This window comes from Durio zibethinus, chromosome 26, assembly GCF_047325235.1.
Source record: "Durio zibethinus cultivar Kanyao isolate XHJ-2024 chromosome 26, ASM4732523v1, whole genome shotgun sequence".
In the NCBI taxonomy this organism is placed as follows: Eukaryota; Viridiplantae; Streptophyta; class Magnoliopsida; order Malvales; family Malvaceae; genus Durio; species Durio zibethinus.
The window spans coordinates 10,509,965-10,521,384 of NC_143187.1; the positions used below are offsets into that span (position 1 = coordinate 10,509,965).

At 35.6% G+C, this 11,420-nt stretch overlaps 2 protein-coding genes and 1 pseudogene across 3 annotated transcripts; 1 reads left to right on the plus strand and 2 right to left on the minus strand.

Annotated features, from left to right (window-relative positions):
• Positions 1–192: 192 nt before the first annotated feature.
• On the minus strand, positions 193–1,624 carry LOC111275087 (uncharacterized). Its single transcript, XM_089755562.1, has 2 exons — positions 954–1,624; positions 193–580 (listed from the first exon to the last, which is right to left on the minus strand). Exon 1 carries the CDS (start codon positions 1,444–1,446, stop codon positions 958–960), a length of 489 nt encoding a protein of 162 aa, XP_089611688.1. The 5' UTR covers positions 1,447–1,624; the 3' UTR covers positions 193–580; positions 954–957.
• Positions 1,625–5,345: 3,721 nt separating this feature from the next.
• On the plus strand, positions 5,346–7,615 carry LOC111318763 (pentatricopeptide repeat-containing protein At5g66500, mitochondrial-like; annotated as a pseudogene). The gene is made up of 2 exons (XR_016334392.1): positions 5,346–5,482; positions 5,811–7,615. The product of XR_016334392.1 is annotated as a pentatricopeptide repeat-containing protein At5g66500, mitochondrial-like (transcript).
• Positions 7,616–8,348: 733 nt separating this feature from the next.
• Positions 8,349–11,193, minus strand: LOC111275088 (3',5'-bisphosphate nucleotidase AHL-like). Its single transcript, XM_022860223.2, has 3 exons — positions 10,841–11,193; positions 9,263–9,950; positions 8,349–8,959 (listed from the first exon to the last, which is right to left on the minus strand). Exons 1-3 carry the CDS (start codon positions 11,025–11,027, stop codon positions 8,656–8,658), a joined length of 1,179 nt encoding a protein of 392 aa, XP_022715958.2. The 5' UTR covers positions 11,028–11,193; the 3' UTR covers positions 8,349–8,655.
• Between the last annotated feature and the right edge of the window lie 227 nt (positions 11,194–11,420).

Sequence of the window (11,420 nt, forward strand, 5' to 3'; positions counted from 1 at the left end):
TGGAATCATAGGGACGGTAATTTTATTTAGGTTTAGTGCATCAAATTTAGCGTAGCCGACTGTTGATCCCTGACTAAGAATATTGTAGCCATACTAGGATTCGGAACTATGAAACAGCCAGAAATTAAGTGCTTCTAGGTTTGGAACAACACAAAAAACAGTGATAACGAGTCACGAGACTCACGACCATAACAGAAACGGAAGCAAACCCATTGATTTCAGGAAGCAGTTTCCTACGAAAGAACGAAACGTTAAAAGAGAGTTATTACGGAAATGCAGAATTAAACTCACCACAACTACCCCTGATAGCCAACAGTTCTGTTAATAAATGTCTTTAAAGCATAAACAGAAGATGGTATGGCAATTCCCAGCTTTCCCTCCCTTGCTCCCAAGAAGGAAAACACTGAAGGAACTGCCATCTAAAGCCGGCAGAAGATGGTCAATCCTCGGTCCGTTTTGCTTACACATACCGTTATCCAGTCACTGCTATCATGAATTCCTTTTTCAAAGTGTCGAAATGAAAGCAGGAAGCAGAAATTGTTGAACATTTTCTATCTTTTACAGTACTTCTGGATATACCCTGAGTTTTCAATCATGCAGAAGAAGATCACCGGTGTAACTTCAGTACAATTATGTAAACCAAACACAGATGAAATGGACCTCGTGACATCAACAACACCATAGCAATCACATTAAAATATAAACAAGAAAGTAACTATAAGCATATTCTCTCGTTTTTATTCATTTAAATTAATATGATAGTTTATCCCACTAGTAAAAGAGAACTCTTAGTCCATCAAATATACTCCATAGATATATATATTAATAATTTAATATGATTTTTAATTGAAAACTCCATGCATCTGATCATATATATATATATATAAAATCATACATGGTTTAGTTGCTAGCTATACGAATAATATAGCAAGTACTATATGATATATTATTACCCTCTTAACAATAAGCAACGCATTTTTTCTTACAATCCATGGTGCAGCCACCGCCACCGCCGCCGCTACCGTACCCTTTCCCTGATCGGCTAAAAGAGGTGAAACACTTAGCAGGGCAGGTCAAATTCTTGTTGTAACAAGGACCCTTTTCTTTGCAAACAACAGTAGGCCTAATTACACCACCTTTTGAATAACCTCCAGTAGGACCTCCGTAGCCAGCTCCATAGCCACCACCTATGATCCCGTTTCCCCACCCTTTTTCAAACCCTGGAACCCCAAACCCAGGTCCTGGACCAAAGAAACCGCCAATCCCACCATTGTTTCCACCACCACCTTCACCTTTGTTATTGTTGTTTTGGTTGCTTGGTTTGCTGCCTTTGTTGTGCTTTTGCTGGGATGAAAAAGGCTCGAAAAAGTCAGGCCTGGTTGCTGCAGATAGTGAAGCTATGATGACCAGAATAGCCAAGATGAAGGTGCTTTTGGGGTTGATCATTTTTACTTTTCTTATCTCTGTTTTGAGAGGATTTCACTTGGAGATGTCGTTTTTTTCAAGATTACGGTGATAAGGAGAGAAGCGAGTGCTACCGTGTAGGGATATTTAAGTGGGTAAGTGGGGATGACAAGAAGTCATTTATGCAGGAAAGAGAGAGAGAGAGAGTTGGTGACAGTTGAGGAGGAGGGTCCTCCATGAATGAGTGGGTTGGGCGCAATCATGACCCTATCTTAAGTTTAGTGCTCCAACTTATTTTGCTCTTAATACCTTTATCACCATTTCAATCAACAGATAATTTTTTCTCAAAATTCGGGAAAAGAATGTAAAGCTTATAATAGGAGATTATTATTTATCATTTTTGCTGAAGATAGAGTAAAATTTTCTATGAATAATTTCTTGAAATTACTTGCTTAAGAAAAAAATTAGTATTAACATAATATTTAAAATTATCAAAAATTAAACTTAGTTATTAAAATTAAAAATTTTAAATATTTTATAAAAAAATCATGCAATCGTGTTGTCACTATCACTAGTTTTATTTTGCATTGTGTGATATTTTTTCACTCGTACACTCGGTATAAAATCTTAAAATGATACCAATTATTTTTTCTTATTATGAAAATGATAAAAAGTTATAAAACAACTTGCGATAAAAATTGATGGTTTCATAAAAGTGTGGAAACAAGATTTGGGCATGTGATTAAGGCAAAGTGGGCACTATTGGTTTTGTACTTAAAAGGAAGCATAAGATACTGATGGATGTAGAAAGGCTTACCATAGCTTTAAAAAGGGACATAGAAAATGAAGGACTATGCCACATATTAAACTGAAGATATTGATATCTAACTTTATATATATATATATGTATATATACATACTTAATGATATTTGGACCTCAAAACTGGAGCATTAATGAAAATAAGTGAACAAATGTGGAAATTCGATTGAACTCTATTGGTATTTGAATAAGACCGATAATTCAATGTGTAGGTCCCTACAGCGGTGGAAACCTAATTTAAAAGGATAAATACAACTCAAAGTCAATTATTAATTAATTTAAAGTTTGATTAACGGGTAAACAATCACTTGTTGAGAGTGATTAAGATTTTATCTTATGAAAATTTTAAACAATTTATCTTAAGAAGTGTTTTTTCATTAATACACTATTTTATCAAAAATTTTTAAAAATATAATATATTAATTACACAATTAACTCCAGAATTATAAAATATAAAATTTAATTTATTGTTGTATAATATATAGTATATATTAATTTATAAATGGACGGTTAAGATTACAAATTTCAACACATTAAAATTGGTTAGCAAAATCAATCAATGTGGACAATAGTTTTTAATCATTAATTATCTTAATAATCACCGAAAAAGTATAATTTATTTATTCAAAATTGGAAGGAGATTATATGGAACTACCAAGTACCCTTACCCACCCATTGCCTGTCTGCGGTTAAAGAAATTTAGGGGATTGTAGCTGAGAAAAGGAAAAGAAGCAAATTTATTGCAATGTCCCAAACATGGCATAAATGCTTCCAACGGCCAATCTATGGAGCTCATTAAAGATGAAGGAGATTTCTGGTGAATGTTTGCATAAACGAAAATATTGCCTTTATTCTGTGCCGATTCCATGATTTTTCTGCTTGAATAAATGCAATGCACTGTACGTTTTGCATGATCTACCCTCTTGCTTTCTCCATTCGGCTTACTTGGCTTTGTATCTTTTCCATAACACACCATGGATTTAGCATGTTTATAGATGTCTAAGCACCATGGATTTCTGAATTCACCGTGAATATGATCTGAGGTGAAGCTAGTTATAAGAAAAAAGAGGGTAAATTTAGCAGGAAAATAAGGTTAAATAGTAACTTTCATGAGAAAAAGTACTATACATATAAAATGTTTAAAATTTTTTTAGAGGGTCATGGCCCATGCCTGCCCCTAGCTACGCCCCTGACTATGATGGATTTTTCTTTTTTTTTTTTTAGTGATAGTTTCTAAAATGAGTTTGGCAGTTCAGTCTTAGAACAGTACTCCTCTCTTGGAAGATGGCAAAGGGTTTATTAGGGAAGTTGAGCTAGTAATTGCTGAACAGGAATGGCAGCTCATTGGAGACAAGTATGTATGTATGTATATACTTGCAGCATTGAAATCTGATTTGTTAATGATATTTTAACATATAGTAATCGACAAGTTGTTAGAATCATTGAATACCACAGCACCGATTTGTTAGAACTCGACAAGGGAAGCAAGGGAATTCTGAAAGGGAGGAGCCGGCCATGAATCCAATATTTGACATTTGATCAATTAAATATTTATATATATATATACACGTCATCAGTATCTCCATATTCGTTGATCATCCAACATTTATTTTCCTCAGCTACTTAAGTATAGCTAGTGTCTAGGACATTACCCCTTCGTAGCAAGGGAACCATCCCATCTTAATTACAAGTTTTCACAAGCCAGAATTGTCTCTGATCCCTGCTGTATAATGGAAATGTTTGGCTTCCTCAATTTGACCAAGTAACTTTGGTCTGTTTCCAATGGTTTTTAGATGTTCTTTGAATGTGCTCAATGGCCTTAATTGAAATATCATCTGGCTATATCTATCTATCACAATTCTTTGTGCCTGCAAGCTGTTACCTCGACACATATTCAACGAAATTAGGTGGGGAGATGCATGCAAAACTCCAAAAACCTAAAGTTAATTTCCATGAAATATCTTTTTCACAAATTTCGGGTTTCCCTCTAGAGGGAACCATCCATTGCATGCCGTCGCATAAATGAATTAGTGATTATTTTAGACATCATCACAAAGAGCACATGGATGTATTCGATGGATCTTGAGTGTATACATAGATAATTTGAATTGAACAGTAAAAAAAATAATTGCAGCCATTAATCTTGGATATTTCATGTTGCGCGTGGGAATCCTTGCACCTCTTAAGCGAATATACCTCGGTAGACCAATATTTAACAGGTTTCTGGTTGATTGTAGCTGGAATGGACCCAAAACCTTTAACGACTTGAATCCAGTCCAGTGGTTCTGCGGCTCACTATAGATGGATTTATCAGGCTTGTATGGGCCACCATTCCCAGTTCTTTTCTCTCTATTTTCTTACTTTTTAATTGGTTTTTTTTTTTTTTTTTTTTTTTGAGGCTTTGCTTGCTGCTGTTTCTGTCCTTCTTCTCTTAATTGCTTTTGTTAAATAAATGTGTAAATGATATATTAGTATTTATAAATTATTTAAATTTAATTTGAATAAAATTTAAATTCGATTAAATTATTGTCAAATTAAATTCAAGTTCGAGTAATTTGATTCATCGATTAAATTGAATTTGAGTATTTTTATACCCGATTCAAGTAATTCACAAGCTTAATTAAATTTTTATATTTAAATATATTTTTATTATTTTAATTAATAAAATATCTTAAATTCGAGTTTGAGTTTGAGCACAAATAATTAAATTTTTATTAAGTATACGAATTGAGCTTATTTTTATATATTAATCAAGCTTAATAAAGTGAACTCGAATAACTCGATTTCGATCATGAATCGAGTTCGAGTTAAAAAAATAAAATTCGATCAAATTCTAATCGAGTATCAAGTCACGAGTTGAGAGTCGAGTTTAAATTTGAACTTAAATTTTTCATTGTATCGATTCGACTCGATTCGATTATACTTCTATTATTTCTTAGAGATAAAAAAAAAAAAAAAAACAAAAAAAGATGGGGAGCTCAGGCCATAATACGTGTAACTTGGAGGGTCGCCCCAAACTTCCAAAGGGTATGACCATAACCTTGGTTGTTCTTGACGACTGGGCTGAGAATAAGCCCCATCACTACAACTGCATTCATGTTGCCCAAGCATCCGTCTTTATCCCCTCTCCCACCTCCTTCTTCAATTGAGTTGCCTTTGCCATCCAACGACAGTGTTCAGACAACTCCGTCCTCTATAACCCGATTCAACCATTTGTCAGTGCAGAGGAAAACAGAATTGTAATGCTGATTTTATATGGTAAGACTATCCATTTTCACCTTTTATTGTTTCGTAATATTTAGACGCTGTATTTTGTTTTTGGTTCATAAGAAAGAAGGGAAATTTCTCATATTTGATGTTGAGTCCTGTCTTTTGTATTTGATCGTTGGGTTTGCTTTAGAATAAACATTTTCCTGTGAAATTAAAGCTTTTATCTTTGGGTTGATGTGTTTTAACTTTTTGGTGGCTGTAACTACAATTGTGTGTGGAATGAAAGTTCATTGGTTCTTGAGTTTCAAGTTTTATACTTTTATTGGCTGTTATATCTTCTTAAAGGCTGAGGTTGATATTTTCTCCTTAATTGCAGCTTCATAGACAAAGCGGTGTTTGGTCTAACCGATTTATGTCCGTATCTCATTCTTGCATTCGTTATCTGAGTTATCAAACCAGAAACCTTCAAGCCATTGCTTCAATTGAAGTCTTGATAATAAAGCTTCAGAAACGATATGCCCACATCTGCCACTCCATTGAAGAATTGCCCCTTCGAGATACCTATTCCTTTAATAGTCAACTTGCCTCATATGTTCGCAAAGGGGACATTCAAGGAACATGGGCTCTCTTTTGTCACATACATTTTTCATGCTGTGACCTTAGTGCATATACTTTTACACCAGTTTTGAGTGCCTGCTCTGCTTTACCGGGCACAAAACATGGAAAGCAAGTCCATGGGCTAATGGTTAAAACAGGTTCGGATGTAGGAACAGTAGCCAAAACTGCATTAATGAACCTGTATTCGAAGTATAGATGCTTAGGTGATGCTTAGGTGACTCAGTTATAGAGTGTTTGAAGACATTGAACTGAAGGATGTTGTGACTTGGAATGCTTTAATCTCGAGCTTTCTGAGGCATGGTCTTGCTAAAAAAGCACTTGATGTTTTTGCGACAATGAGAAGGGAAAGAGTATGGCTTAGTGAGTTTACGTTGTGTTCTGTGCTAAAAGCTTGTGCTTCTTTGAAGCCTTTTGGACTAGGAAAGCAGGTTCATGGTTTGGTAGTTGTATTGGGCCATGATTTAGTGATTTGGGGACGGCTCTCATCCACTTTTACTTAGATATGGAGCGTATCAGTGAAGCTTTGAAAGTTTAGTATAAACAATATGATGGACCATGTAATGCGTAATTCTATGATCAGAGGCTGCATTAAAAATCGAAAGTACAAAGAGGCATTTTCAGTTATGAGTAAAATGAGACCCAATGTAGATGCACTTACTAGTGCTCTTGGAACTTGCTATGAAAACTCAAATTTGTGGATTGGAAAGCAAATTCACTCTGTGGCATTACGATTTGGGTTTACTGATGATACTCAATTATGTAATGTTATATTGGATATATATGCAAAGTGCGGGATGATCTTGAATGCAAGATCATTGTTTGATGGGATTTCACATAAATGCGTGGTTTCATGGATGAGCATGATAGATGCATATGGGAGTCATGGGTATGGGCTTCAAGCTCTTGAGCTGTTCAAGCTGATGGAGTTATGCCCAATTCTGTACCATTTCTTGCTGTTTTATCTGCTTGCAGGCATTCAGGGCTGGTTGCAGAAGGCCTAAAGTGTTTTGCTTTAATGAGGGAAAAGTTTGGTGTTCACCGCATCAAGAATATTATGCTTGCTTCATTGATGTTTTAGGTCGGGCTGGTCAAACAGATGAGACATGGTGTCCTTTTGATGATATAATTAAGAATGGTCAAGGCCTACAGCAGTAATTCGGATAACATTGCTAAACGCTTGTGGTCTTAATCAAGATATTGCTAGAGGTGAGTTTGGTGTGAAGCATCTATAGGAATTAGGACCAGATAAGCCTGCGAATTATGCGCCTTTCAAATTTCTATGCCACTGTTGGAGGGTGCGAATCTGTTGATAACTTGAGAGATATAGTGCGGAAGAAAGGGCTCATTAAAGAAGCAGGAAGCCAGGAAATAGCCGACTCACTGTTAAATGCTATAATGAAACTGATATCACTAGAGAAAGTCCTATTGCTAAGACATTCCTTTGAAAAGTTACAATCAGTTTTCTTTCATTTACTTTCAGTACCTTTTCTTGAATAGAGTAAACATTGTTTTTGTTGAATTAGACTTTTGGAAAGTCTATGATAAAATTTTCCATTCATCCAATTTTGGTTAACTTGATATATTTTCCTCTGTCCTTTCCAAGGTTCTATATGAAAATAGAGAGCAAGCTTAGTGAATATGGATTTGATTCAGGCGTTTGTTGGTTGTAGAAAAAGATTGTTATTTTATATTGATGAGCTCTTGCAACAGCTATTCTACATAGGACTTTTTGCTCTCAAATTGGAATTGAGAAATGGTGGCTTTAACTTTTGGTGCAAACCTTACCGCATAGGCGAGCTCTGCTAAGCCATGAGTATTTGCTCCATAGTTGGTAAATATATATATATATATATATATATATATTTATATATAAGTTTACAATCTAGGGAAAAGGTAAGGGATTAGGTTATCAGTGTTAAGATTTAAATCCTAAACTTATTGAATGTAGTTTCTTAGAAATAACTGCAAGAAATAACTTAGCTAAACTCCATGGGACAGATAAATTCCATAGCTAGCTAAACTCCATAGCTTCTTTGATTTGAATATTATTGGGCCGTAGCGTGAACATGTAAATGTAATAGGCACAAGCAGAGGCATGATTCTGAAATAACAATGGACTTTATCAGCTTAAAGTTCATGAGCCCTCGAAGAAATTTACCAGTCTTGTCAATATTCCACTCTCTCAAATCTCTCGCTCAGGTTTTTTTTCTTCATTTAAGACTTAAAAAATACTCTGTGCTGCCGGTACTGTCACCAGACTCATTACCCCTGCAACTTCTATGGGAGTCTAAAATACTTTTTGAACATTAATTATTAGCAAAATGCTAGATTGAACTTGTTGAAAAATATTTACAATGGCATTAATACAAGAGAGAGGAACAGCCCACTCTCTACAGAGTACCTAGGACAACTGAAAAAAAAAAAATAATAAATAAAACTTTTGGTTGATGCTGAAGCAACCTTATATCTTGAGCTTTACAAACAGAAATATCCATAAAGTACCAAAATATATAAATATATATATATCCATAAAGACTATGTCATAGCATCCTCACTCTACCACGCATTTTGCTTTGTAGTAATCAATGTGCAATGTGAAATGATTATAGACTGGAGGAGTTCCAGCTAGCATCAACAGCTCTGATGATTTTTTCATGTAGTTTAGCTCCAGCACAAGCAATTATACCTCGATCAAGACCTTCCAAGAATATTCCCTTTGAAAAGTCCAGAGGAGATCCTCCTGCATCTGTTACAACACCACCCGCCTCCTGTATGATAATAACACCAGCTGCATGATCCCATATCTTTTCCTTGTACCCAGTCCTCGCAAACTTCATAAAGATTTCAGCATCCCCTCGAGCTATGGCTGCATACTTCACCATGCTGTACACACGTAGCGGTTGCTTCCTGCATTTGAAAAAAAAATGACACATTTTGTTATACAGCTGAAGCATATCATGTTTATGAACTAGTGAAAAATTCTTTCTTTGCTTTCCATCATCCATTTGAATGTTGTCTTTTCTATAACCCAAGCTAGCCATGGCTTATAACTCAGGATCCTAGATCCATTTGGTGACAAGTCATGGAACCAGGGATATAATCAATTTTAAATATTTGTCAAAGGAGAATGCATAAAATGGGGATCTCTTCTCTTCAAGAGTCAATATATAGTTTGGAAATGAGAGAGAGAGAGAGAGAGAATATATGCACCTAAGCCCAACACTGTGAGCTAATCCTGCTGTGAAGGAATGGCTTGAATTTGACTTCTCAAATGGTTCACAGAACGTAGCCAATGCTGGATTATCAATTGAGGATACTCGAACTGGTTTTTTAGAGTTTGGCCATGCTAGCAGCTTATTCTTCTGGTGTAAAGGTTGCATCCAAGCCTCACCACTACCTTTCCTTGCATAAATCACACAACCTTTATCCCATGATTCAGATGATGGTGGGGTCAGTTTGGATATGATTCTATGATAGCGGTGATGATAACTTAGCCATTCCTTCTTCATGGGATAATTTGGGCAACCAAGAACACCAAGCACAACTTCTCCATCCTCTATTAATGCTAAAGCAACAGCATATTGATCACCACGTACAAACCCCAACGTACCATCAACAGGGTCCAGTGCCCAAAATCTTCCAGTAGGACCTCCCGTTGAATTGCATCGACTAATGGCTTCTAGAACATCTGAAGTCCCAAGTGGCACTTGGGGACCCTTAAGCCCAAAATGAGGTGCCTCAATTAGACAGTCATTGACAGTTTTCACCACAGCATCTAACGGGCCAGTTGCATCAGCCGTAGAGAGGCTTTGAACATCTTCTTCAGCAAGAATAGACACATTTCTACAACCAAAGGATTCAGAAAGTATCCAGCTTACCATTGCTTGAACACTCCAATCTGATTGCATAGCATAACCAAAATGATTAGATAATCTAGAATGTTGTGATGAGTAGAGAACCACTCAAATCAAACATGAAACTTAATTCATTTATCCAGGAATGGCAAGTTATTAACAAAAAGGTTCATCTAAATTAAAACAACTAAAATAAAATAAAGTGGCTTGATTTACTCGGATTTACAGCACATTTGCTTTACTCTGATTCTTCATAAATCAATAACAATATGCAACCTGGTAATATAATCCTCAAACATTAGAAAAGTCCCCAGGAGTTTGGCATAATAGCAGCATTATAGAACAATGTGACCCTTGCTACTTAGGTAATTTTCTGAAAAAGAATCATTAGTCAATCACCATCAATTTATTGTAGGGTTGCAGTTGGTTTATGCTGATAGGCCTACTTATCTTTCCTTTCCAAGCAACCAGAAAAAATAGTCACCATCAAGCATGAATGGAGAGTTGTCCGAATGTTCCAGCAACATTGACTGTTAAAAATGCAGCACTGCTGCCCACATAATTGGTGACCTGCTATGGTTCCTCCCACTTAAAATTATTTGAAGAACAATTAGATGAGAAATGTGATCATCATTAGCTGTAGGTATCTAATCCTTTTCAAGATTCATAATCTAAAGTGCCAATAGATTGTTAACAAAAGATTAACAAAGCAACAATATCAAACATTTTCATAAAACAATTTGAACTAAATTGACTACCAAATACGCAGAATTAGCAGGAAAGAAGCATTAGACTATAGGAACTAAATATAACCATAAAAAATAATAATAATAATAATATAAGCCAACAAAAAGAAATTAAAAAAGAAAACAGCATTATTGTCAAGAAACCAATTTAGAAAAAGAATTAAACAGTACAAAGGTCATTGATATACCTGCCACGGTGACAGGAGAATTGTCATCTTTGGAGTGAACTGGACTGTTGGTTTTAGAAATCAAACTGTCCTGAACTTTCTGACAGAGTGAACATGCCATCTGAACAACCCTGACAGCAACATCCAATTCCTTGGAATATTTTTCTGGTTCCATAGATGAAAGAACAAGGTTTCTCTTGTCTTCCATTACTGAAGAAGAAGAGTTGTTTTGGTTAAAATTTAATTGAGAAAAAATGTGGAAGGAATTGTTTTGGTGGGTTTTTTTCCTATGCGTTGAGAAGCAACTTCCTACATAGCTTGTCGACGTTAACTTCGTGGTGTTGGCTCTTCTTGGTTGTCCCAGGATACACGGCACTCTGAAAACCAAGCTTGCGCAATTTAAAGACATCAGGGAGTGATTAAATACACTCAATCTCTCTCTGTGTGGCTTTCCTGTGGTTTGGATTACTCTTGGCTTTTGGTGGGCGTTACGACCTTAAAAAAGGGTGTATAAATATAAAAATGAAAGAAAAAGGACAAATTGTAAGTGACAAACTACTTGGTCAATTCAAAGAGAAATGCAGCCCGAGAAAATTGACCT

Coding starts and splice junctions, on each gene's coding strand:
- LOC111275087 (XM_089755562.1), bottom strand. CDS start 1,446: ATGATCAACCCCAAAAGCACCTTCATCTTGGCTATTCTGGTCATCATA.
- LOC111275088 (XM_022860223.2), bottom strand. CDS start 11,027: ATGGAAGACAAGAGAAACCTTGTTCTTTCATCTATGGAACCAGAAAAA. Junction 9,951..10,840: donor TTCTCCTGTCACCGTGGCAG/GTATATCAATGA, acceptor CTATGCAATCAG/ATTGGAGTGTTCAAGCAATG. Junction 8,960..9,262: donor GCTCACAGTGTTGGGCTTAG/GTGCATATATTC, acceptor TTTCAAATGCAG/GAAGCAACCGCTACGTGTGT.